The sequence below is a fragment of the Panthera onca genome, chromosome A1, assembly GCF_046562875.1.
Source record: "Panthera onca isolate mPanOnc1 chromosome A1, mPanOnc1 haplotype 2, whole genome shotgun sequence".
Lineage (NCBI taxonomy): Eukaryota > Metazoa > Chordata > Mammalia > Carnivora > Felidae > Panthera > Panthera onca.
Genome location: NC_138339.1, coordinates 137912227 through 137939968, shown reverse-complemented (window position 1 = coordinate 137939968; position 27742 = coordinate 137912227). Strand labels below are relative to the sequence as shown.

The 27742-nt window shown below is 44.7% G+C and overlaps 1 protein-coding gene across 1 annotated transcript in view; it reads left to right on the top strand.

Annotated features, from left to right (window-relative positions):
- PRDM6 (PR/SET domain 6) overlaps positions 1-26194 on the top strand; it is a 106072-nt gene extending 79878 nt beyond the window's left edge. Inside the window, exons 6-8 of the mRNA XM_060636266.3 lie at positions 8632-8974; positions 17453-17629; positions 25185-26194. Of these exons, the coding sequence (XP_060492249.2) occupies positions 8632-8974; positions 17453-17629; positions 25185-25299 (635 nt within the window). The 3' untranslated portion in view covers positions 25300-26194. The remainder of the gene's footprint in view (positions 1-8631; positions 8975-17452; positions 17630-25184) is intronic.
- The last annotated feature ends 1548 nt before the right edge of the window (positions 26195-27742 follow it).

Below are 27742 nucleotides of genomic sequence, written 5' to 3'. Positions count from 1 at the left end.
CCTAAGGGTATTATAGGAATTTTATTTCGGTTCCTGTCTCACAGTCATATATCTGTCGTGTGATTGGCCACCCAAGAAACCAGCAGAAAGCTTCATCAGATAGCGCGGGGGAGATATATGACTGTAACTCTAAGATGGATTCCCATTCCGCATGATTCACGGAGAGGGCTGGGAGTGCCTTATAATGAGGGTTCCTTATTCTGCACAGAGAAAATACTCTGTGTGATTTAAAAGCACAAATGTGTGAGAGGGCATGGGCAGATAATTTAACAGATAGCCTTCCACAGCCCTGAGTAATTTAAATCATCTCAACTGGATTAGCAATTCTAAGACCATTTTTATCCCACTGAGCGAGCCACAAAATAAATTAGGTACCTTAAAAAGCTTCTTGATACTAGAGACAAAATACCTCCACAGGGCCTCCTTCTAGTGCTCTGAACACACCAATTACTAAATGCCCACCCCCCCCCCCCAGATGAATATTGAGAATTTTTTTGCCATTATTTGAGGGGATTAAACGTTTCAGCCAGATTTTTCTTTGTTAACGAAGTTAATACATGGCCCAAGACATTCAAGGGAAATATGATTTTAGTTAGCAAATAATACTTATTAAGCCCTTTCATTTATTAAAATATCGTTTTCTTCCCATGGTTCTTTCAACAATGAAAGTACACATTTCCTATTGAGCGTGTGCGGTGGGTTCAGGCCTCAGTGACTGCCCCCCTCCAGCGGCAGCTGAGAGGCGGTGGGGGCACACTCAGGTGCCCAGACAAGCCCCCGAAAGCCGCCTTGCTGCTCAAAGAGAAGGCATCATTTGACACAGGCATTTGGGTTCTGGAAGCAATTCCTATGTTATTTTCTTTGTAAAAAACCACGGTTATAAATGTAATAGAGCTCCAAGCAGAGAGCCGCTCCATCCACCCTAGACCTTCCAGAAGAGCCCGAAGGAAAGCCTGTGTCGACAGATTGCATCCGCGAGAAGGAATGAGGCTCCCCAAAGCTTCCAGTGGGGGATTAGCTCCTGCGGAGTGTAAAGACCAGAGTGTATTCATATTCATTTCAGAGGAAGTGGAAAAAAAAAAAAAAAAACAGGGAATAAATGTTAAACAAGTCTTCCTGCTGCTTTTTCTGCCTTGGCAAGGGAAGCCAAGGTAACAGAATGTGAGAGGCAGTGGCCGAGGCAGTGGGCACACTGCCCCCCTCCGCTCCCCTCTTCCTCTTGATTTTACAGAGCAGAAAACAAAAAGGGGCACCTCCGCCTCATGCCCCTTACCCTGTCACACCACTAAGAGGGAGGCGCTAGGCCCAGGCTCAAGCTTACATCTGGAAACACGGAGGAGTTTCCAATCCAGTTGGGTCCCGCAGGGCCATCTGTGTGCCAAGCCCCATGGGGAGGATTGTGACGAGGTAGAGGAGCTCAGACCCTGTCCTCAAGTCTAGAAGAAAGCACTGGAACACACAGCGTACCAACCAGATACAACACAGGAACCGGGTGACATGGCCACGGCTGTGAGCCTTAGCTCGGGGGGATTGGGCTGGGCATTCGTGAGGTTGGTAGGAGTCCAGGCTCCAGGCCCTTTGAGTACCATGGGCAGCTGGGAGTTGCCTCTTCACTTAAGCCTGGGAACTAGAAGTTCCTGTTCTCTCCCTGACTGAGGACTAGAAAAATACTACCCACAGTCCTGGAAGCCAAGGAAATGTCCATCTCAGGCCACTGGTAAAAGCAGTGCCTGGGGTGTCTGGGTAGTTCTGTCAGTTGAGCATCCAACTTCAGCTCAGGCCACGATCCCATGGTTCTTGAATTCGAGTCCTACAACGGACTCACTGCTATCGTTGCAGAGCCTGCTTCGGATCTTCTGTCCCCCTCTCTCTCTCTGCCCCTCCCCTGTTCGTGCACACACTCTCTCTCTCTCTCTCTCAAAAACATAAAAACAAGCAAACAATGCCACACTCTAAAAGCCAGCCCTGGCTATGGGATGTTGTGGGGTTGATTTTGTACTGCCTGCCAGGTCTGGAAACCCTGGGCCAACAGAGATTGGTCAAGAACTGGAGAAACCTGTAGGGTGCTAAAGGAAGCAAGGAGAAGTCACCCCCTAGGGATGCCTTGGTACCTGCACAGGACTCCTAACAGAAGGCAGCAGCTGCTGAGAACGCATCTGCAGTGAGAAGTGACAAACAACACAGGGAAACCCACTGTTGTCAGAGATTTGGTCTCTTTGGGTGCTTTGGAATGCTCTGGGGGTACCACCTAGATCCCAACCTTGCTGTTAGATTGAGGCACTCATTCCCCTGGTGGGGGGGAGATGAAGGGGCTGCCGGCCGTCAGAGGAATTTGTCTCCAGGAAGTACCTTCAGCCTAAGAGAGCCACTTTGCCCTTGGTCCTACTCCCCCTCTGTGTAGGCCATGTTCAATGACTGGGCAGTGTGGGTGGAGGCTACTAGGGACTGGTTCCCTTGCCCCAAAACAGGACGCCTGTGAAGGACCTCCATCTCCAGAACTGTCCCGTCTCCTCCCTGGACAGAGTTCTCTTGCCTCACTTCCCTAGAGGTATTGATCCCAGGAGCATTCCTCCGGGAACCTCGTGCACACAAAACTGCAAATCTGCATTTCAGTGCCTTTCCCCGGGGGACCCGATTTAGGTGTTCCGAGATTTGTGTCTCCAGTCCAGACCTCTGTACTGATCCCCGCATTCCTATCTAGTTGTGTGCTCCGTATCTGTCCTGGTATCAGACCGGAGTGCCCAGCGGGGCACATACCACTGAAACCATTCTGCCCCTCCTCTAGTTCAGTAGCTCAGCCCCATTCATCCAGTTCTTTCTAGAAACCTTGGCATCTCACTTTTAGTCACCCTTCTATCTAATCACTTACAAAGCCCTGTTGATTGTATATTCTGGGGTTTTTTTAATTTAAGTTTATTTACTTTTGAGAGAGAGAGAAAGAAAACAATCCCAAGCAGTCTCTGCACTGGCAGCGGGGCTCGATCCCATCAACCATGAGATCATGAGCTGAAATCCAGAGTCGGATGCTCAAATGACAGAGCCACCCAGGCGCCCCATGGCTTGCCATTACTCTTATAATGGGTCCCCAGGTCTTTAATATGGTAGCCTATGGGCCACATAGAGTCTCCAGAAAGTATTTCCTATGGTTCACGTCCTGTTTTACAAAATCAGAACTCGCGCGTCATTAGACTGGCCATGACCCGTTCAGTTTGTTACAGACCCTGCGTCCTCCCTTGAGCTCCTTCTCACCTCAGCCTGTCAGGTAGACCCCGTAGCAGAGCTGCCCATGTTGCATCATCTCACATTGCCTTTTGTTCCCCCTTCCCACCTGTCTGACACCTGTGTGCCTTTTGGGACTCACATTCAAGGTCACTGCCTGAGAGAAGCTGTCCCGCCCCCGCCCCCCCCCCCCAACTTTCCTGGCGCCTCTTCGTCTCTCTCATAGCTTGCGTCACACTTGGAGCACCTGTGTCTTGTAAGTGCTCACGTACATGTCCCCCACCACCACCCCCCCCCGCCACGTTTTGTTCTTTTTGTTCCTTCTGAACCTGGGAGATGCCTTACAGTTAATGGCGCAACCTGCACTTAATGGGATTTTAGATTTGACGAAACTGAGAACTTACTTGCAAAAACCTTTTGTTTGATAGCTCTCACTCACTAGAGTGTAAGTGGTCTGAGGACAGGGGTTGGGGCTTGCTTTCCCCCCCGTACCCACGGCACCAGCAGCTCACGAAGTATTGGTGGACTGAATGAATGGACAGAGGGTGGTTGTACGGATCCTGCATGGGCCCCTCTCACTGTTGTAATTTTCCAGGGTTTGCCAAGTTCGTGTTCTTCCTTGACTCTATACCCTGTAGGGCTTTGCCAGTTTTCCCTCTCCCCCCTTAATCTTTGTCTGGTAGAAGGAAGAGATTTTCCCAGCTCACTGTGTCTTCGTGTGGAAACCCCTCATTTTCTAGGCCACTTTAGTTCATCATCTCTGGGCCTTTTGCAGGCGTCTGCAAGGTCTGTCACCTTTCTGGTCATTTTGTTCATACTTTTGGATTGCCATAGCCCATGGGGCTCTAATTTAGAAGAATAGTCTTCTGTGTCCTTTAAATCCTTCTTTAAAAAAACTGTAATTTGTAGATACCAAGAGTCCTATGAAAGTGTGCAGGAACTCTGTGGGACAGTTTAGAGATCACATATGGTTGCTTTTGTGATAATTATTTCTTCCTGCCATTACTTTGTCCTCTCTACGTTATGTGCTCATTTGATTCATTTGTACGGACGATTGAATTGATTCACTCGTACAATAAAGGATCCCACACCAAAAGTAGAATATACAGTGTAGAATATAGAGTGTAGTTGCTACTTCTGTCTTGAAAGCGTATTACCTTTGCTTTGAGGTGTCCCAGAGAAGGAAATAATGAGACAGGGCATAATTTGGTTCCAACCATCTTCACTGTTACTGCCTCATATTATCATCATTACCTCTGATCCCAAATATCCTGGATTATTTTACAAACTGGTATACGTTTTTATCACCCTGTTGACATTGCCCATTAGAGTTAAATTCATTTGCTTACCCATTCTCGTGCTTAATATAAAGGTGAGGCAACCGTAACCATTTTTGAAAATCTGTGAGGTTATTTTCCAAGAGAAGTTGGAAGTCAGAATTCATAATCTATACTTAAAGTATTCTTTATATTAATTTCCCCAGAGTGAAGTTTCTGGCTGGTTACCCTGCTCTCATGCACACTGATGACACCTTCGTTAGACAGTCTTTCCACGGTGTCTTCCTGTTAGTCTGCCATTTCCAAACCTGCAAGAACTTAGTGTTGCCTAGAAATGTGTGTGTTCCCCTGTGCTTTGTCTCTTCTGGATAAGTTATAAACAGGGTACACAAAACGAGTTCTACACTGATCTCTGACAATGCTGCTGTTATTTTTTACTAACAAAGTGCTGGAGCGCCCGGGTGGCTCAGTCGGTTAAGCGTCCGACTTCAGCTCTGGTCATGATCTCGTGGTCTGTGAGTTGGAGCCCCGCGTTGGGCTCTGTGCTGACAGCTCAGAGCCTGGCGCCTGTTTCAGATTCTGTGTCTCCCTCTTTCTCTTCCCCCGCTTGTGCTTGGTCAAAAATAAATAAACGTTAAAAAAAAAACTACTAAAACATTCCTCCTGATTTTGCAGTACCTATTTAAAGAGTAACAGTCAGGACGCCTGGGTGGCTCACTTGGTTAAGCATCTGAGTTTGGATTCAGGTCATGATCTCACAGTTCGTGGGATCCAGCCCCACATTGGGATCTGTGCTGACAGCATGACAGCACAGAGCCTGCTTGAGATTCTCTCAGTCTCCATCTCTCTCTGCTCCTTCCCTGCTTTCTCTATCAATCTCTCTCTCTCTCTCTCTGTCTCTGTCACACACACACACACACACACACACACACACACACACACACAATAGATGAACATTAGAGGTGCCTGGCTAGCTCAGTCAGTTAAACATTTGACTTCAGCTCAGGTCATGATCTTGCGGTCCGTGAGTTCGAGCCCCGTGTTGGGCTCTGTGCTGACAGCTCAGAGCCTGGAGCCTGCTGTGGATTCTGGGTCTCCCCCTCTCTGCCCCTTCCCCGCTCATGCTCTTTTCTCTTTCTCTCTCAAAAATAAGTAAACATTTAAAAAATTAAATAAAAAAAATAACGTTCTGTGTGCAAAGATTTTCTTTTGAAAGTCTGAAACATATGGGCAAATTTCATATTGATTATACATTTTTGCCTCAAGTTGAAATTACGTGTAAATATTTATATACAGAATATAGACATATAAACATGTATATGGGTATGTATCAGTATTTTTATGGTATATATGTACATATGACATCTATGTTTATGTTTATCCTATATTTACATACATGCCAAACCCTATACTATCTATAAAATGTTCTTTTTACTTTTGAAACACAGCTGGTGAGTGATGAACAGTCTAGGAGTGTGGCTAGAAAAAAACGACTTGGCAGTTAGAAGGCTAAAGCTTCCAGCTCAGATGTGTCCTCTGTATGTGTGACCTTGGTCGAGTTACAGTATTGGACCTTCTGGGGCTTCAGCTCTTTTTATTTGTCATAAGAGAGGGTTGGATTAGATCAGTGATTTTTGAACCTGATTGTACATTAGAAGTACTTGAGGGAGCCTCTAAAAATGCAGATGCCCAGGCCCTACCAAGAGCTTGTGATTTAATTTTTTTAAGCGTATTTTATTTACTTATTTGAGAGAGAACTGGGAGGGACAGAGAGAGAGAGGGAGAGAGAGACTCCCAAGCACTGCCAGCACACTGCCTGCACAGAGCCTGATGTGGGTCTTGAACTGATGAACTGTGAGATCATGACCTGAGCCAAAACCAAGAGTTGGATGCTTAATGGACTGAGCCATCCTGGTGCCTATGGGATTTTAACTTTTTAAAAGCCTCCCCTGTGAGTATAAGGTGCATTCAACTACATAGACTTCTTCCCAGGTCTGTGAATCTCTTTATTTTCCCTTCCCAAGACAGGACGGGCCATGCCGACAGAGTCCTGTACACAGAGCTGTTCCTGTTATTGGATGCGTGTCACTGCTGTGATTGTACAGAACACTGTCTGGGTTGGAAGGTCCTTAGTGGCAGCCCATCATCCCCCATGAGTCTCTGCACATGGTCTCTCCCTGTCCACTCAAGTGCGGAGCCTCCCCGGGTCCACAGTCCACTACCATTTTCTCTTTGTAGTCGAGCATGCTTGAGTTTGCATGCTACGTGGGCATCTCAGTGATGGTCTGAGGGAAGGATGAGAGCCCTCACTTCGTATGTGTCCTCCCTTGTGGCCTTGAACCAGTGGCCAAGGGCCATAGGTTACTTCCCACGACCCATCTTTTTGCCTGTCAACCTCTTCAAATTTTTTGGTCTCTAATTTTCTTCTTTGGCCACCCTATGACTTTTTTGTTTAAACTTTTATTTTAATGTTTTTATTTATTTTTGAAGGAGAGAGAGAGACAGAGCATGAGCGGGGGAGGTGCAGAGAGAGAGGGAGACAGAATTCGAAGCAAGCTCCAGGCTCTAAGCTGTCAGCACAGAGACTGATGTGGAGCTCGAAGCCACAAACTGTGAGATCGTGACCTGAGCCGAAGCCGGATGCTCAACCGACTGAGCCACCCAGGCACCCCTCGGCCATCCTGTGACTTTTAATCTCTTTGACCCCTGAAATAACCAGTGTTAATACATTTTATTGCCACAGTACTGACTTAATACAAGAATAATAGTTTGAAAGCATATTCTAATCACCTTTCACCCTGTGGGTTGACCAGCAAGTGCATGATGTGGATTATTAGCACCGTAACAACTTAAAGAAAAACAGATTTCACATGTATTAGGTTTCCTTCCTCAAAAATGTTTCTTACTTTTGCTGCTTTTACCACCATTCCAGTTTACATCCATCTTCCTTCATTCCAGTGTCTTCCCTAAAATAAGAGTAATGGTGGTCGTCGTTGATGGATACTTCCATTATTGCATTTCCGTGTCATGACGGGGTTTAAAGATGAAGCCACTGCTCTTAGGCCTCAACATCTGTGGCGTGGCACTTTCTACATTCTGTGCATTAACTTAATCCGTAGGGTGACCATTTTACATCTTACCAAGGACGCGGCTGTAGATGTCAACGTTCTGTACTTGCCGCTGGTCGCAAGAGTATTAAAGAGCAGTGTGAAAATGGAGGCTGTCTCAATCCCTTAGCCCTGCTGTGGTTACTTTTAGGATTATGACTCCCACTGTCCTCATCTTACAGATGGGGAAGCGGAGGCACAGGGCGATTTTGAATAACTTACAGGAGATGACTAAGCTAATACAAGGCAGAGTCAGGATTCGAACCCAAGTCTTCCCGGTCCCAAACCCGAGTTGCCAGCACTATGCTGTGTTGCCTTCGACTCTGACCTTAGCTACTGCACCCTGTCTGTAAGTCCACCTGACTCAAACCCTTTTTACTTGCTATTTCTGTACAGAAACGGTCTGTGTCTGTTTCTCTTGCACCCCTTGTTCCCATGGGGTAGAGAACCATGCCATTTGGTCAGCCTGTCTCCCTCACCATCCTACTAAGGTGCCAGACTATTGTCTCTAGGCATCTTTCACCTCGTTCCATTCATCTTTCAGCTGGTTTTTCTGGAATGTCCCATGCTGGCAAGGTTCGGTGGAAGGCCTAAAATCCTGGGAGCCCAAATCTGTCTTCTCAGACATTGCTCGGGGTTGCCTTGTGGGCAGAACCCCCCCACCCCCGACATTCTCTCCCCTCTCTTCTCCTTTTGCTGTTTTTGCCTTCTCGACTCTCTCCAAGCCTAGGGTGCAGTGTGGAGCCTCATTCTGGAGTCTTTATGTCTCTACCCGTAAGTGAACTGTGAGGCAAAGACGATGTGTAAACAACCCTGAGCATATAGTATGTGCTTAATGAAGAGGCACTGAGTGAGATAGGAATTTGTGACATTAGTGCTTTCTTTTCCCCTTCAAGTCAAGTAATTTGGAGTCCAGAAAAACGAATGTTGACAATGGTGATGTAAAGGAATTTTTAGAAGCATGTGTAATGGTGCTTCTTGGAAAGGCTCACGAAACTGATCTTCTGACACTCTTCCTGTTCTCCCAGTAAACGTCCCCTCCACGGTCATGGAGGCCATGTGCAGACAAGACGCCCTGCAGCCTTTCAGCAAGAGCAGCAAACTGCCCCCGGCCGCCCAGCAGCGTTCTGTGGTTTTCCCACAGACGCCGTGCAGCAGGAACTTCTCTCTCCTGGATAAGTCTGGGCCCATGGAGTCAGGATTTAACCAAATCAACGTGAAAAACCAGCGAGTCCTGGCGAGCCCGACCTCCACGAGCCAGCTCCACTCGGAGTTCAGTGACTGGCATCTTTGGAAGTGCGGGCAGTGCTTTAAGACTTTCACGCAGCGGATCCTCTTGCAGATGCACGTGTGCACGCAGAACCCCGACAGGTAACCCCGACTCTTGGCCGCTCCCCTCGTGTTTGCTCAGTGAGACCCACTGCCTGCCTTCCGCCAGGCCCCAGGCGCCTCCCGCAGCCGCCCACGACGGGAGGTGTGTGCGCGCGTTCTGGAAGGTCAGAGATGAGTGGCGGGGCCACTGATGGACTTTTTACTGTGTAGCCGGGCTACGGGAACAACAGAGGTCGCAGGGAGGGACCTTGCTCTCGCTTTCCAGACAGTTCTGTCCGGGTCTAAAGGGGAACAAAGCAGACAGCGCATGTATGAATATCGTAGATGGAAAAATGAGGTCAGGAGCATTAGAATCCTCTCTGTCTTCCTAAGATAATATAGTTGGCTGCCTTGCTTGCTGTCACAGGCATTTCAGGGTTCACCTCCAGTGTGCCGTGGGTATGAACTTAATTAAGTACTAAGAGGTAATGAATTGGAATTTTTTGCTTAGTACTATTTTTCTTCAGAGCGTGCAAACCCATAAATCCTGCAAAGCTGTCAAAAGGAAATACCTACTCTGCTAGTGATGTGGAGGAAAACAGATGCCACTTATTCAATAAACTAATATCCACACAGAAGAAAAATGTTGACCAGATACCTCAGAGTCAAAGTTGGTTTGAAAGTTTGTCAATAAAGAATTTTATGGCCATGAACTGAGGATGAAATTTAGCTGAACAAGTGAATTAAAATTTCAGGTGCTTTGACGAGTGGCACAGTAGATATAATGGAACTATTATTTATGAATCAAAACTCGTTTATTCGACAGTCTTGAGAGCCAGGAGCGCAAAAGACAAAAATCAAAATAATTCAATAAGAAAGGACCGTGCTTTCTCTCCCTTTCACATCCTGTGAAGATGTGATTAAACCCCAAATATCTAAGAATAGCCTGGAAAAGGCACTTTGAATATGAAATGAAATAAAACCTGGAAAATGATTTTTTGGAAGGAAGATACGAGCTTGGAAGCACGTCTTCTGAATTATTTTCTTCATTTGGCCACTGATTAACCTTAAGCCCCTCTGTTCTCTTTTCCTTATGTTACACCCCTAGCTGTCCCCTCCCAGCTGAGCGGGGTATTATGACAGCGTGTTGGCGAACCCGGCAGGGACACAGAGGGTGGAGATGTGCTGGGAAGGGGGTGGATGTATTCTAAAATAATAATAAGAACCCCTTTTAGTATGCATATGCACATTTACATGTGTCTTTGTTCTTTATTTGTGCTTTTCTAGAAACCCCTTGCCAAGCATCAAGCATTGCTGTAATTAATTAATGTTGAAATGGTTGCGTTAGGGTTATTAAGGTAGCTGGGCCTTTCCAGTCTTTCACTTTCCAGGGAGAGATCCCGGTGAAACTGTCATCAGACCTCTGCACGTGTTAGTGCTTTGGGCTTTAGAAGTGACCACAAAAGTTGTGCAAATGTTTTCCTCACTCAGGAAGGGTTTTCTTTGAAAGCTTCTCTGTCTTGCAAGTACGCATGTAGCTTCGAGATGCTTCTCTTCCAAGTTTGCAATGCATTTTAGGAGTTTTGAAGCCTAAAAGAGGCGTTAACTTGTGTTACTAGGAGCTTTGCGTTCAGATGTATGGATTCGTTAGTGGCCCAGATACGTTGTTATCATAATCACTAAATGTGCAAGGTAAGATGAAATGATAGTTGAAAGTTTCTGGGTCCTGAAACGCCAGGCTTAGCTTTGAGTATGATTTGATTTCATGCTGAATATCACAGAAAGCAATAAGAATATGTTTCAGTAAATGGATACTGAAACAGACTATTTTGTCCGACGCCAGTTACACTTGGAAAACCATATGCATATTATGGTTTAAGTCCCTGTGAAGTCTGTCCCATCAAATAATACTGTCATGATTTGTAAAACATCTATGTAAACTGTCAGAAAAACAGCTGATAAATTCAGAAAACTTAGATACACCAAATACATGTGCAGGAGGGGTTGTTGGGTGAGCGCTGATTTAAAGTCAATTGAGAGTTACTGGCAGAAATCCACATGGCATGAGTTTTCCATTCTGTGCTAGACATGGCTGGGCTTCTTTGACTCATGCCCAGGTGTGGTGTGGCCAGGCCTTCCCAGATGATGCACAGTGATGGGTGCTTGATATCCAGGTACATAGACAGGGTGGGATCAGATGACTCAAGCAGCGGGTACTTCTCTCTTCCCTGTCTTTGCTCTCTGTTCAGACATAGTCACCATCATTCACGAATAAGTTGAATTTAAGAATTAGGACTTCAAAAAAATTAGGCCCTTCATAGGCAAAGTAATCAAGTTCGTGGTTTCTTAGTAACGATGAGGCAGTGCTTAAATTACTCCATCATATCCGAATTGATTATTGGAGATATGGGCAAAATTGGGGAAGATACCCACTCACTTTGATGCACTTGTTTTAGGCACCTGATTTGCTTTTTGCCTATAGTACTGGGATAGCTCTTTTCAGTTCTAGAATCTAGAATGCGGTCTTTGCACCAGCAAGTTTGGAAGTAGAAGATACTCTCTATGATTCTTAAGCACATGAGTGAATTGCCAAGAAAGAGGAAGAACTCACTTTCAGTATCAAATTTGTGTATGATGGTTGTGAAATTTGGAGCTTTTTCTCTTATTTTCCATGACTTATTTTCAGACTTAGAGCTGCTGAGTGTACATATTTTCTTCAGTTATTGACTCCATAAATCAGCCGGCTTTCCATCTTTGGCAGTTTGTGGCCATTCAGCCGTATACAGTGATAAAGCTTAGAACCTTCCAGTCAGACACCATTTCCCCTCTCTTTGAAAAACGCACACGCTTATATTTTGATAGGAAAATCGTGCTAGAAAACCAGGGGCAAAAAAGACATCGAAGACAAAGTCAGAAGGTAAACAGGTTAGAGTTTCAAACACGTCCAAATTTGAAACAGGCCCCAGAATCCGAGGTCCAAAAGATTTTTCACTCAACGGACTGAATATTTGGCCATGAAACCCAACCCATCTGAACCTTCATCAAAAGAGACTTTGTGTGTCTGTATCCGTGAGCTTTTCCATGGGAGAGACCATCAAAAATTCTCTGCCTTGATATAAAGGAAAAAGACCCGGGGACGCTTAGAGTTGCCAGATCGCCCTTTTTCATGACCACGCTGTTTACACTAAATGCAGAAATAAATTCCATTTGCCCTAGCCAGGTAAGAATTAGCACTCAAGATCAAAACACATCCGTGGGGGTCCTGGAGCCACAGAAGTGTTATTTCTCGATTCTGTTCTGTTAATACTTTGCAAACAGACTCCCAGTTCTTGTCTTCCTTTTTCCCAGGCTACTAACTTTTTCTTTGCCCTGAGTGGATTCAAAAGGAAGAAGCTGTTAGCATCTACACGCCCCAAGAGTTTATTTAGGAACTTCATAAACACTAGGCGTTTTGCATTAGCTTATGACCTAGGCCAGGGCAGCTGAAATCCCTTTTGCTTGAACCAGGAGTTAGAAATCCCTTTTCTCTTCTGTTTTTCTGCTGCAGAAACCCTCAACAGTCCCACTGGGGGGGCTCCAGAAAGGGGTAAGCAAAGCCTTCAATCTCAGTGGATTATTTTTTGATGAACCTGTCATCTTTTTTTGTCTGCAGAAAGTATCTTTCTAATGCTTATCTTTATGTTGCCTCCTTTTTCTTTTCTCCTTGGGTTTTGTTATTGTTGTTGTTGTTGTTGTTGTTGTTGTTGTTTTTTGTTTTTTTTTCATGGCACGTTTGCCTTTTAGCCTCCCAGCTGTACCATCAGCTGCTCACATTTGTGTCGTTTTGAGTATCATTGTTTGTAACTGGATGTGGTGGTACCAGAGGGGAAAGTAACCCTAGAAGGTGCTCTTTGGTGGGAGGAGCCTGGAGATGATCCATCACTGTGATCATTTGTTTTCAGTGTGCCCATGTTCTTGTGTTCCGCTGTCCCCCTGCCCCCAAATGCGAAGCTTCTGTTCTTTTTAGGGTTTCGTGTTCTCCAGGTCCTTTTGGCTCTGTACTTTCACCGCTTTCCTGCAATCTTTTCCTTCTTACATACAGCTGCATTTTCTTCTCACTCCGCATGGCCAGCAGTGACCTAAGTAGCACTCCCTTTGAAGTTCTGGAGGATGTACACGTGGGAGGACTGGTGTGGGGCAAGGAGAGAACGTGGCCCCAGCTGAACGAGTTTTGTCCTGGAGGCTTTCATGCCATGAAAGAAAAAAATCAAAGGATTAATATTTTAAACCAAACCACACTTAATTTTGTTAAGTGCTTCATCCTTGTTCTTTGTGTACACAAAACCGATTACAGACCCAAAGTAAATGAATTGCACATTTTACTAGGGTAATCTTTGGTGTAGATGCTGCCAGTTACAGAGAATGCCAGGGGATGTACAAAATTTGTCTTTTTGCTTGCTTTCTGTTTAAATGTGTACCAGCATCGATAGATGCTAACTAACTTGACCCAGGCTTTGTCTGGCTTTTAGGTACTTTTTTTGTTGTTAATATTTGTTTATTTTTGGGAGAGCACAGTAGGGGAGGGGCGGAGCGGGGAGGAAGGAGGATTGGAAGCGGACTCTGTGCTGACAGGATGACAGCAGCAAGCCTGATGTGGGGCTCAGACTCTAGAACTGGGAGATCATGACCTGAGCTGAAGTCAAATGGTCAACTACTGAGCCACCCAGGTGCCCCTGGTTTTTAGTTAGTTTGTTACTGCGTATGGGGCACCATACTCTGGTTTTTCATGAGGCTTTGATATTTCTACGTTGAAACTCATGAGGCTATTTAAGTTTGAAGTAATCAAAATGAGGTAAATAGTGTGTCTAGTTCTCAGTCACCCTAATCACATTTCAGGAGCTGAACAGCTCCAGGTGGCTCATGGCTCCCACGTTGGACAGTGTAGATAAAGAACATTTCCACAATCGGACAACAGTGCTAGATGTCTCCAGTAGTTAAAAAAAAAAAAAAAAAAAAGCCATAAGCTTCTTCTGGTTGTGAAATGTCATCACTTTGTGAGGAATGCTTGTTGCCTATATTTTCAGAATAATGAAATGGTGTCTGTGTATGATGACGTGGGGGGAGAATCAGAGTGCTTTCTTAGAAAGTATATTCACATTTAGCTGTTGAGTCACCTAAGATCCTGGGAAGAGGGGAGCTAAATGTGGTGCTTGATGATGTCAGTCCTTCCATGCTCCTGCCAGTAGGACACATCGTCGGGAGAAAGAACTTTGGAGTTGAAATCGATTGGATCTGCAGGTTTAGTACAGGAAGCCTAACCTTTTGGCCGCACCTTGACATGTTTACGAGAATGTTAGTTATCAGAATAAAAAGCAGAGTAACGGCAGTGAATCCTGTGCCCTCAAATCACTTCCGTTGTAAACTGTGAGCCTTAATTCCTCTGACCAGTTGTTCCAAAGAGGATTCCATAGCGGTGGTCATGTTTTCGAAGGCCTGCCCTTGGACTTGGAGATTTCATTCCGTTTTGAATGTATGCCTACATCCTTAGGGGAAACCCTTTGATGCAGTCAATGTTAAAATTACTTTTGAATCTGTTCCTTTCATTCATACTTTTTTTGTGGGAAATAGTGAAAATCCAGGAAAAGAAGGAATCTTGTCTACTTGCTATATAACTTCCAGACTTTCTGAAGGCTAACTTCCTGTAAATTTCTAGGCTGAGAGAGACAATCTGTTATTATAGTGGCAAGTCGAGTTCACATTTTAGTTCTGAACTCTACATAAAGTCAGCTTCTGCAGAGGTGACTGTAAGCGTGGGATATAAAATCTTACTCTTCAGGATATCTGAGAATGAAGGGATATTGCTTTGTTTCTTGAGATCAGTTCAAGTAAGGTTTGGTTCTCCATCTTGGTCCTGGATTTTCTTGTTGCCCTGACTTCTCAACTGTTTACCAAATAAGATTAAATGGGTCGTATTCTAATTAGTATGTATACTCACAAAACCATGGAAGGCTCTCCGTGCAGGGAACCGGCTGGTGCACACAATACAAGATGGAGGTCATGTTGTTGATGCTATGTCTTGGGGGGCTGTGTCTTGGGACAGATTCTCAGGCTGCACGTGTTGGTTGATTGTCTGGAAGCAGGACCAGAGCATGATGGGAGGCTAGAGAGCAGGTAAATCACTATGTCCCTCTTAGCGGAGAGACGAGGAAACCATGGGGAAGTGGACTTACCAAAGTCTCACAGCTGACTCAGGCTAGGGGCCGAAGCAGGACTCCCCGGTGCTGCTTTCCCTGTCGTGCAGACCCTTCCATGAAGTCAAGCTAAATTCCACGAAGTTTTTAAAGTTGTGCCTTAGGCCACTGGACACATAGCAAATGCCTCTCAGGCCATAGTATTGGGCAAAATGGATGTGTTAGAATTCTCTTTGTCTTTCCTTGGTCTTACCTTGATAATAGACTTCAGGATAAGCCTCCCCATGGTCATTTCTGCTCTTCTGTGTGTAAATCTTCGCGATTGTGACTATTAACATAAAAAGGATGGATTGACTCCTGACTATGGGAAATAAATCACCCCAACTTTTGACAGCAGAGTTAGAAAAAAAAGAAAAGATTAATTGGCTTTATTTAGTGGCTTATTGTTTATTGTGATAGCTATTAAAAATAGATAACCAGAGGCTAATAACTGTTAATGGTCCCTTCACTATTAGAAAAATCAATTGTCAGTGGATATAGCATATATTAATAAATTATTTTGTTTATAATCTGCAATAGTTTAAAAAGTTCACTCCTGAGAGAATGATTTCTTGAGGAACACTTTAAGGTTAACGGTTACTATAAAGAACAGACTTGGCAGGCAGACATTTGCATTTACATATCATTTTAATGGCTTTCAAAGCAATATTTAATAATTGTAATAAAGTGCATGTGCAATTTATCAAGATTGATAAACTCCTTTACCAAGGATGCTTATATATATTTTTTGAAACTTGTTTGAGAGCAGTTAAATAGATTTCTAAATGTAAGTAATTAAAATTGTATAGTATTGAGTTATTGACCAATCCTGGACTATTAATCAAGCTAAAAAATTCTACAATCAGTGCTCAGTGTGCTGAAGCCTGGTAAAATAATAGTATTTGTGTTCAGTGAGGCAAGTAGCCACAATTAAGCACTTCACTTGACAAATGAGAGGGTACACTTTATTTTGCACTTAATTGAATTGTTTTACATGCTTGCTCGCCATTGTCTCCTCGCCCTTCGTTTTGGTTTCTGGTCTTTGGAGCCTACGCATTTGTGAAAGCTAGAGCAATTAAATCTGCTTTTGCCATTGGCTTTCTAAATGCAGCCAGAAACGTCTGGGCCACAAAGCAGGGCTTCGTGAGTGCTGTTAATATCGCTCATGACAGATTATTAATTTTCTTAACAAAAATTTTGATAAATTAGAGTTCCATCAAAGAAGGATGAGAACTAGTTTTGTGAGTGGGGAGAACTCCCCAGGGTTTCTGTCACTCATCGGACTCTGCTTAAGTAAGCAGCAGAACTCTGGTAGAGCAGACAGAAGTCTAATGTCCTTTATGAAAACCCCAAATCGATTTACTTCTCGTGAACTGGAAAGAATGTTCTCTGATAATCTCGCTAATTATCAGGTATTTGTCACAACTTCCTTCAATTGGCTTTCCCATCACCGTCCTCCCTCTGCAGACACAGGGACATCCTGTCATTTCTGTGCTGCTCTAAATCGTTGCTTGCCACGGATTAAACCGGAGAGCTAAAGTTTAAGAAGATGACCCACAATGGATAAATATTAGTGTATGTGTATGTGTGTGGGGTGTGTGGCTGTAAAGAGTAAGTACAAGTCAGGACTTTTGTCACAGAGAGACAAATTGGGGTGCACACCGGTGCTGACACACTATCAAATGTCTTCGTTGTAGACCCCAAGGCAGTTGCATATTTATTGAAACACACAAGCAGCTTGCTCACTCTTCTGCATATTTACCTCAGAATAAAGTCCTAACACCCTGCGGTGACCTTGGCATCGAGAGTTTATTTCCCCTGAGGACAGTTGGCCCTCAGTTTTCTGAACCGACAGAGATAGTAACAGCTGCTTTCCCTGCCCCTGAGGATTATTGTAAAGACTAAACTACGTAATTGTTCGTAAAGCACTTTGAAAAGTTAAAAGTGCCACGGAATCATGAGAGACAATTCTGTATCTTCTCTGGTAACGTTCCTGCTTAATCACGCCCGTACTCTCCGTGCTCCCCAGAGTGCCCTAATATTTGCCTCGGGTGGGGATAAAAAACAAGAAAGCGAGGGTTCTTGAACCGGGGATGGTTGATACCCGCAAGGAATATTCGTTTGGGAATACTGATGTGTCTCAGAAGCTCCGTGAATTGTGTTCCCAGGGCCACAGGCACGGTCTTGGGGACCCAGCCGCCAAAGCCTTAGGTGCGGTTTTAAAAACAGAGAAAATGTCAGTGGAAAGTTAAGGCCCTTGCCTCGTGACGCTGATTTCCGCCGACTGACACAGACAGTGATGACCAGGCAGTCTCTTTATTTGTTTCAGACCTTACCAGTGTGGTCACTGCTCGCAGTCCTTTTCACAACCATCAGAGCTGAGGAACCACGTGGTCACTCACTCCAGTGACCGGCCCTTCAAGTGCGGCTACTGCGGTCGTGCCTTCGCCGGGGCCACCACCCTCAACAACCACATCCGAACCCACACTGGAGAAAAGCCCTTCAAGTGAGTAGAGCCTGACCCTTCACCCCCTCTTTCCTCCTAGCCTTCTCCAAGAGCCAGCAGACCAGCTGGCACAGTGCCGCTCGGCTCAGCCAGCGGGTGGAGAAGGTTTTGGAAGGTGAGCATCCAGGCTCCGAGAGGACTTCCTTGTTTGGTGGTTGGCATTAAAAGAACGATGTCCGGAAGCCTATACCCTGATCCTGGCTCAAGCTGTGCGGCCATGGACACAAGATGATCTTTCTGGGTCTGTTTCCTCATCAGTAAAATAAAGGAGAAGGAGTAGGTCATTTTAAGATTCTAGTTCCTAGGGGAGCCTGGGTGGCTCAGTGGGTTGAGCGTCCGACTTCATCTCAGGCCATGATCACGCGGTTCGTGGGTTTGAGCCCTGCGTCTGGCTCTGTGCTGACAGCCCAGAGCCTGGAGCCTTTTCAGATTCTGTGTCTTTCTCTCTTTCTCTCTGCCCCTCCCCCACTCACACTCTGTCTCTCTTTCTCTCAAAAATAAACATTAAAAAAAAAGAGATTCTAGTTCCTGAGGGTCTGTGCTTCTAGAATTTAAGCGGAGAGCCCCTACAGTGTCCTCTTTTGGCCACCAGCAAGTTTATGACCGTGGGTGAGGTGACCCCAGTTTAGGACATTTAAATAGTGATCTCTTGGGGAACTTGAACATTTTAGGATTCTGGTGAACTATTTCCTCCTCTTCCCCATCTGTTAAAGTGGTTTGACTCCATGACAGTGGCCAACCTGTGGCCTTTCCAGTGTGTTCTTTGGATCGTAGAATTACGATATTGGTGAAATAAAACAAAACAGAACCACATACTGGGCATGTCTGAATTCTTGAGGATTCAGGCAATGTGGGAAGAGGTGAGAATGAATTCCGAGGGCTTTGGCAAGGTAAGAGCATCTGAGTGAAAGACTGTTTCTAGATACGGCACAGTCATGAAAACAGTGGACATCTGAATCATGCGAGGTGAGCTGTTGGTTCACTCACTCGTTCAGTCGTTCATTTATCCATGTACGTATTCATTCATTCAGCACATACCTACTGAACATCTTCTTTTGTACTAGGCACCCACCTAGTCGCGGAAGATACAAAGGTGAATGCATCTCCACTTCCTGGTCTTTGAAGACCACATAATTTATGGGGGTAAAAATTTAGGGTAAAGAGTGCAAAAGTGAAGAGCAGGAAAATAATATATATATATAGTGCCACAGGATAGCACAGAAATGGAGGAGTCAATGCTGTCTGGGAGAGATGATGTTGAAGATACGTCTTGAAGGATGAATAGGAGTTTTCCAGATAGACAAAGCAAAGAGGTACTTCTGGCAGCCCAAGTAGGTGGAAAGGCTTGGGAGTGTGGACTAGCACATTGGACTTGGTCTGGTCAGTTGTCTCTAAGCAACTTCTCCTGTCTTTGTGATGAACTCTGCTGTTCATCCCTCTCTGTCTCTACTCATTTGCCGTACTGGCTTTCGGTGGTTAAGAAGGAAGATTAAAAGGACTTAGACGTACAGCCTATTCATTTTCTTTAGGACAAGTTCAAGCCAGAAGAGAAATAATTGAGGCAATAAGAGATGAATCTTGCTCAATCTCAGCCAAGGAGTCTTGTAGGCTCTCATTACCCATAATTTTCCGTTTGGACCTATTGGCATGGGATGTCATTGCCATGGTGCTCAACCCGAGGCTGAGCTTGTCTCAGGGTGGCAGAGTCCTGCTGGCCCGGGTCCTGCCTGCCTTGGTGTCTGCCATCGGAAGGAGGACTCATCAAAGAGGGTCATCTTTGCTTACCTCCCATGAATTAGTTACTTTTATTCATCATCCTTAACTCGTTTTCATCCTGGTTTAATTTATGATATATATTGGTAGTAAAAATAGTTTTAATTGTTGTCTGTGTACATAGGTGTAGCTTGTTGACTGTGCAAAAGCATCTGGCTAAGGGGGATAGGAAGAGATCTGAAGTCAAGCCTGCATTGCCCCAGCCAAGCTGGACCCTCTAGGGCTGTGATCACCCAAATGGACCTCTTTTCTTCTCATCTCCCCTCAGGGCCGGTGGTTAGCACAGGTTCTAGAGTTTGGTGTACTCTTTCCTTGCCCTCAGTCCTGACCCCTCAGAGGGTTAGCACATTCTGGCTTCATCACTGCCCTGGATGTGGAAGATGACGGCAGCACGTTTCCAGGGCCTTTGAGCAAGAGAGCTTTGCAAAAGCAAAGACGTAGGATTGACGATCCTTCTGGCCCCTTACATTAGAGAGGGCAGCCGGACAGACACGGTGCCAGGAATCAGATTGATTTTTATCTTGTTGCTGTGTAAATAGGTTTTAGTAATTAATTGAAGAGGTTTCAGGGTCAAAATGCGAAATAGATTTCTATTAATGTTAAGGTGTTACTTATGTGTAACCTCGTTGACTCCAACTCAATTTTTTTTTTCTCTAACATCCTGTTTTTGTCATGTTTCCAATAGCGTTGCCATTTTAACTTACTTTGAATTCATCAGGTTAATATTTGAGGGGCTTTAATAATTGTATCATTTACCTTTCCAAGAGTGTGTTTTTGTGACCATCACGTAATTCCATCTGGAAAGTGAATTAAGAAAAGCATGAGAATTGGTTGGATTAGATTCTGTGTGTGTGTTTTAGTTCATTCTGCCTTTACTCTTATTGGGATGATAGCTACAAGCTATATGTATGGTTGGGTAGTTTTTGTGTGTGTGTGTGTGTGTGTGTGTGTGTGTGTGTGTGTGTGTGTGTTTAGTTTATCAAATATATATTCCCAGGGGAGAACTGAGTGTATGCTGTTTTTAATAGTGCAAGACTTAAACATCTTCTAGGAAATGGAAAACTAAATCCTTCAGTGTATACAATCAGATCGTTCTGGATTGAACTATCCCAAGGGAGTTTTGGGAAGCTTCTCACCATTGCCCACAGATATCCATCCCACGGACATTTGTAAATATTATGAAGATACTCTTTTACAAGCTCATAAAACAAACATTCAAAAAAACCTTTGTTGCAGATTAGTCAATAAAAACGGATTTCACCTCAACAGTTAATTTTACTACTTCACCTAATGGGTATTGGCTTAAACAACGTTACAAAGAAAGAAAAGAACCTCGTAAAGCTGCAGAATCCTAAACTGTATGCCTTGAGCAACTTGCACCTAGATGCCTCCAGTGGCTCAGTCTCCAAATTGTCCCACTCGCCCAGGGCCCCGGAGGCTTTCACAGAATTTTCAGGAGCCTGCCATGACAGGGGAGAGCCCTTTCCAAGTTCTGAAATCTGCTGGGATGTGGGTTTAGGCAGATCAAGATTATTGCTGTCCAAAGAAGGCTGGAGAAGATATGGCGTTAAGAGATCAGAGTCTCAGTGTAGGATTTGCCTTGAAATCTGATTGGCTGAGAGCCCACTGAAATACTCCACCCCTCAAGCTGCAGGTAGATCGTGGGCCTGTTGGCAGCCAACTTGGGTATCTACTTAGAACTTCTAAAGTCAAAGAGCCCATAGGAAAAAAAATACCTATCAAAGGAGCATGATGAAGGTCTTGGCTTTCAGTTTGTACAGTGACACTGGAAGTCATGGACAGTAAGGAGCAAAAGCAAGACATCATTTCATTTAACAGCATTTGCCAAGCTCTTTAGTGAAAAGAGGAAAGAAGGAAGGAAGTGAATTGGCATCTAAAACTTCTTTGTAGTAAGGACTCCTTTTTCCTTCTCTCTTACTAAACATTAACCATAATCTCTGAAGATTTTAGGGGGGCGGGGCTGGTTGGCTCTGCCTGGAGGACCCCATGTGAACTGCTTGGTGCCCAGCTTTGGAGTCTGGGAAGACCAAAACTTCCCACAGGAAAGGTTCTTCTGTTCATGTCTGTTAGAAGCAGGGGAAAAATACTCATCCGTACGTTTTTGCCTCAAGGAAAGCCAGATTGGCTCAGTATATACATTAAAAAAAAAAAAAAAAAAGGATATTCCAAAGATCATCTAATATTTTAACAAGATTCATGCAACAGAGCAAATAAAAAGAGCACATCAGTAAAGATGCATTGAGCCCATCGTATGTACAAGCCCTGTGCAGTTCGGTCCAATCCAAGAAGCGTTTGGTGACAGTCTGTAGAGGCACGAAAGAGAGCTTCTTGGAGCTTCCATTCCGTGTAACAGAACTTGACCTCATTTTGGCCTCTGTCAGTGTCAGGTGGCCATGGCTAGGCTCCCTGTACCTGTAATCCAGTCACCTATCAGATTAAGTAAAGAATGATTTCCGATCTAAAAGGAAATCAAATATAACTAAGATACCCATATTCATAGAAAATTGGGGGTTTCTCTGTGCTGGAATATTTGGATGACTTTCCACATCATCGTTGGCGCAGTGTTCCTTCCGTGGCTGTGACATCCGCCTAGTGAGGAAGACGTGTGGGCAAGAGCATTTCTTTGCTCCCAGCTCATTACCCCCATCGTGCTTTGCTCCTTTTTCTGCTGCACTCGATGAAGTCCAGGGTTAAAGGTACCCAGTCTCCCATCTGTGATATAGTTCAGGGTTAATTACATGCCAACACGGATGAAGTCTGGCTTTGACTTGCCAGAACCCAGGTATTTACATGGAGTCCTTCTGATGAGTTTCATTAAACTATGAAAATAACTTGTGAATGGATTTTTTCTAAAATTAAAGGTGATGAATATAAAATGGAGGCTCATTCCTTATTTGAAAGATTATTTTTGTATCTGATTGTCTTCATTTCCTCATTTGGTAAGGAACCAACCCACACAGATACACATATCTGCATGTATTTTCATTCACACTTGGAGCAGATGGCAGTAGAGATGATTTATTTCATTTTGTTTTATTTTACTTTATTTTGTTTTACTTTTATTTTATTTTATTTCATTTTGCTTTATTTTCTTTTAGAGAGAGCGTATGTGCAAGCTGGGAAGGGGGGCGGGGAGAGAGAGAGAATCTCAAGCAGCCTCCATGCTTAGCACAGAGCCTGACTTAGGGCTCAATCTCACAACCCTGGCATCATGACCTAAGCCGAAATCAAGAGTCAGATGCTCAACTGACTAAGGCACCCAGGTGCCCCAAGATGATTTCTCAGTGAGGATCTTGGGAATCCTATAGACAGACTTAGTAGATTTTCTTTTACAACAAGTTATTTCGAGAGAGTAAGTATCTAGGAGGCCAGTTAGGCACACGCTTGAGAGTAATGTAATTCTCCTCTTAATGTTTCCGTCCAGTCTGGATATTTAATTATTACGTATAGATGTACACTTGTGCCTTATATGAAGCACTAACCTTCTCACTTGTGAATTCTTTATCTTCTCATATACAGGGTTAGAGATGCAGAAGTGTGACCCAGGTACACGGTCTTTCCTTGTAATTTTCAAACAGTTTTCTTTGAAATGGATTCTGAAGCTTCAGAATTTTTTTTAAAACAGGAATATAATAATTTGAAAGTTGGTCAGCCGTGAAAGGTAGTATATTCTGACACGCTGATCCAGTAACTGATCGGTTCGCTAATAAACGATCAGCAATGCGATAACATGTCACCAGCCCTTCGGGAGCCCCACAGAGAGGATGAGCTAACCGTGGACGCTAATGAATACACCAAAAATCATTAGCTGATCAATACTTCTGAGTTATTTTCATTGAGCTGATAGGTCTGATACATTAAAGCTGACATTATACATTTGTCAAGATCACAGTGCAGTTTTTAACAGTGGAACGGGCTGCTAAAAATATTCCCTGGAAGACAATCAAAGAAACACAACTTCTTCACCCTGACACATTCAGATGGAACGGGAGCCCTGAAAAATCCAAGCGTGATGGTCAAGTCCCAGGCTCCCAGCATTAAAAAATATACAAGAATCCCCAAAGTGGATGGATATGTTTTGTTTTATTTATTTATTTATTTATTTATTTATTTATTTATTTATTTATTTATTGTAATTATCTCTGTGGCTAGATACTTTGTATATAATGTACTAATAAAAAGAAGAGAGGACTGTCCCCCAGATAATGGGGCACATGGCATATGATGGAGCAGTGAGGGCTTTGTCTTGAGAGCTTTGCCACAATCCAGTCATGCAGGGACCTGAGACCAGTGACTACATTAGTTAAGAGAGGGACAGCAGTCAGGGTGCCTGGGTGGCTCAGTCAGTTGAGCGTCCCACTTCTGCCAAGGTCATGATCTCACGGTTCGTGGGTTCAAGCCCGACTTCAGGCTCTGTGCTGACAGCTCAGCGCCTGCAGCCTGCTTGGGATTCTGTGCCTCCCTCTCTCTCTGCCCCTCCCCCGCTCGCACTCTGTCCCTCTGTCTCTCTCAAAAATAAGCATTAAAGAATTTAGAAAGAGAAGGAGGGACAACTGTCTGCGGCTCTTCTGAACAGCCTTTCCTTCAAATGATTGAGAAGAAGACACTGAGGGGATGGCTGTGGTAGCCACTGTGCCCTAATGGGTGCTCGGCCAGTGCTCCAGGCAGCCCGTGCATGCAGAGTGGTGACAGGAAATCACTGTCTATGCCCAGCTTGCTGCTAGAGTTTGCGTGTGTGTATAGTCATAGACCCCAGCCAGGAATAGCAACCACCACAGAGAAACTAGAGACCACCATTGGAGGTGTGTGTGTGTGTGTGTGTGTGTGTGTGTGTGTGTGTGTGTGAGAGAGAGAGAGAGAGAGAGAGAGAGAGAGAGAGAGAGAGAGATAGGTTTATATAGATTGAGTGGCCATCAAGGTAGTCAGTGTGTTGCATAGGAGGTGGGTTGAGCTCAGGGTCTCTAGGTTACGATCTACTTTTAAAACTATTTTATTTTATTTTTTAACATTAAAGCCAGGAGTTACTCTTGGAGCAGGATGCCACTTTGCTCCTCATCAGACACACTGACTCCTCACTATGGCCCACAGTTACCTTCTTTCTACTGTACCTTCTAGAGGGCTGAGCCTCTTGAGCCACACAAACATGGGTCGATCCTGAATTTTTCTGTCTCCCATCCCACCCGCAAACATTCTTCTTGCCCTGAGTTTGCTCGCACTGTGATACTTCTGCACAGAAACAACCACCCACACCCACCCCCTGCGGTCGCCGCAGACTAATGTAGTGCTTCCTCCACACCCCATGTTCGGAGGTGACACGGGATCTTTGGCTGCTACGCCGAGGGGAGTAGAATCCCCGATTTTAAATTAGCAGCAGGTGAAATTCTATTTGTCATCAATTTCTCTTTGGGGTTACGGAGCAGAAAACTGCAGACAAGCTGCTGCTTTGATGGCTCACTCCTAAAAATCTCTTTTTGTTCTTTATCTATTTGAACTGACAGTGATCAGAGCTGCAGCAGGACAGGGCTCTCTGGAGAAATCACCTTCCCCCTGCCTATTGACAGATCCCTCTGTTCTGCATCAGACGGGCTTTGTCCCGTCCCGGGCATCCAGGCCTTGGAAGGAGCCACCAATTAAACCTCTTGAGCCGGTAAAATCTGAAGCCACTTTGGAGTGTCTGTTCTCATTAGGCAGGATGAGAGGAAGCCCATCACCCTGCAGGCCCCCGCTCCCCGGTCTCAATTTTCTCTCTTGCCTCCACCAGGTGCGAGAGGTGTGAACGGAGCTTCACGCAGGCCACGCAGCTGAGCCGGCACCAGCGGATGCCCAATGAGTGCAAGCCAATAACTGAGAGCCCAGAATCAATTGAAGTGGATTAACTGATTGACTGGTTGGAATTAAACTGCAAGCAAAGTCATGATTAAATGTCATGGACACTTAAGCAAAACCAAAGATTTCCTCTGAGCAACTTTCAATCAGTCCCAGAAAACCAAAAGCAGTAATAAAATAAGTAAGATGTTAAAGAGATATTGATCCTGGCGTGGAAGTCAGACCAGGAAAGAGATTATTTATTTATGACTAGGGATGAGACTTGTTTCAGTGGACCACAACCTGGGACGGTTCACGTTTCCGGTCCTCCCATGTATTTGCTTTGTTTCTAAAAAGCTTTTTTAAACTGTAATTTAATACCAAAGGGAGGAATCGTGTGGGTTCTTCGGCTCACACTTGTGACTAAGAATGCACAGGGACTTCTTTCTCGTTGCACCTTTTTTTTTTTTTTTTTTTTTAGTAGCATGATTCAAGGGGACCCACATTGTACAGCCCTCCTTCCTGCCGTTGGGGTTTGCGTGGCCCGATTTGGCCACCCCAGCAGGACCGCACAACCAGAAGCCAGAGCCTCCGCTAACTCATTGCCACCGTCAGCCCCGCGGGTGGCCCGTGTCTATATTTTCCACGCTTGTTTCCAAGGCCCTTTTTACGCCACTCCTTCCGTCCATCCATCCAGCCGGCAGCCTGACCTTGAGGCAGAGGAGCCTTGAAAAGGAAGAAAACGGTTCGGTTTCAAGATTGAAGGGGGGAAAAAAAAAGTGGGGAACTTACTTTGTCTTGTCAAGATCTCAGAAACATTTAAAATGTACAGAGCTTCATAATACAGTATATCGTTCCGAAGCAGCTAGTGGAGAAGATTTTGTTTTCAATAACATTTTAGCTTAAAAAAAAAAAAAACCCACAAAAACAAAAAATAAAGTTCTTCGGTACGAAGCCGAAACATAAGGTATTAGGCTTCCAGGAATTTTTTTCATTGTGTCTATGAAAGTGTTGAATACGTGAGCAGAAAGGGTGCCCGGGCCCATTGTCAGTGCCCTCCGAGGTAGTTTTGTCTTCTTTCCTCCAGTAGAGGAAGCCCGGGAGACCCCTTTCCTCACTCCTGAGTGTCAGGGGAGCGTTGCTGCAAAAATAAGGGAAAATAGCCCAGACCAGGAAGCAGTGAGTAGAGGAACTGGGGACGGGGTTGTGATTAGAACAGACCGCACAAGAACAGCTTTTTTTATCAGTTGGAATTACCTGTTCATCTCCTCTGGCCCTTGATAATACTCTTCTCTCATCGTTAATCTGTTGGAAGAGCAAAGATGGTGTACATAATTTCACCCCCCCTTGATTGAGCACAAGGGAAGTGAGTGAACTTGAGCTAGCCTTTTGGCAGTTCGACAGTGGTGCCTGGTCACATTGGGTCCACATCCCGCGAAACGATCCACTCTCAGGAAGAGCGGGTGGCCACTGTACTCGTGTCCGTGAGCTCCCAGCCTCGTGGTGGAGCCCAAGTCTGCCTTGTAGGTTTCTCGATCGCGTGGTAGCAGGACACAGCCTTTTGAGGAACTCTTTGTCTCTTAGCCCTCCCCCGGTCTTCCCTTAACAAAAACACAAGACACGGAACTGGCTGCCGGAAGGCAAGGGTACCCCTGTGTGGTGCACCTGATTCTGTCCTCATGGATTTGCTTCTCAGAAAATCTTCCTTTACTTTCAATTTTGCCTCCCCGCCCCTTAGCACCCAACTGCCACATTTAAAATGGGTGTGGAACAGGGCCTCATTGTGTTTGCAATTTATCTATACATACATGGTTAAAAAACCAAACTGAATCGAGTCAATTTGAAGATCTGATTGGCTTTATTAAAGGATTCATGAACTGGACTGTGTCCCATCTGGCGAGCAGAGAGATGCTTCCAGGATTTGGACTAAGTAGGAAGTTTTTATAGGAAGAAAGGAGGGGGAGGAAGTTATCAGCAAAAGAAAAGGAAGGGTTCTTGCAGGTCACGACATCTTTTTTTTCAGGGGGAAGGGAACTGGCAGGATTTTTATCATGTAGGTTAATTCGCTGGTCAGGAAATTTCAGACTGATAAAAGGTCACATTCGTGGGTTAGGTTGAAACTGTAGTTAAATCGTGGTTGACTCTTGTGCCGGTGCAAATGACTCCATTTCAGGCTTGTTATTTGTCTTTTTAACAATATATTTATGTCTCAAAATAATCTCTAAGATTGTGGGCTCCAAAGAGGAATTTGAGCAATCCTGATCTCCATTGTCAGATATGACCTAGAATGTTCTCTTGGTTCTTTTTGGCTTTTTGTCGAGCAACTTGTAAGCATCCTGTGCTGCCCTGTAAGTTTTGCTGATGAAAAGTATTCCTTCTGGTAGATAGGAATGTGTTTTGTCTCGTAGTTCCTTGTCTTAAATGATGGAGGCATTTGCCAAAACTGCGTGCCATTGGGCACGGTGGAAAGAACATGGAGCCTTAGTAACCTAAAACCTCTAAGAACACGTCAGA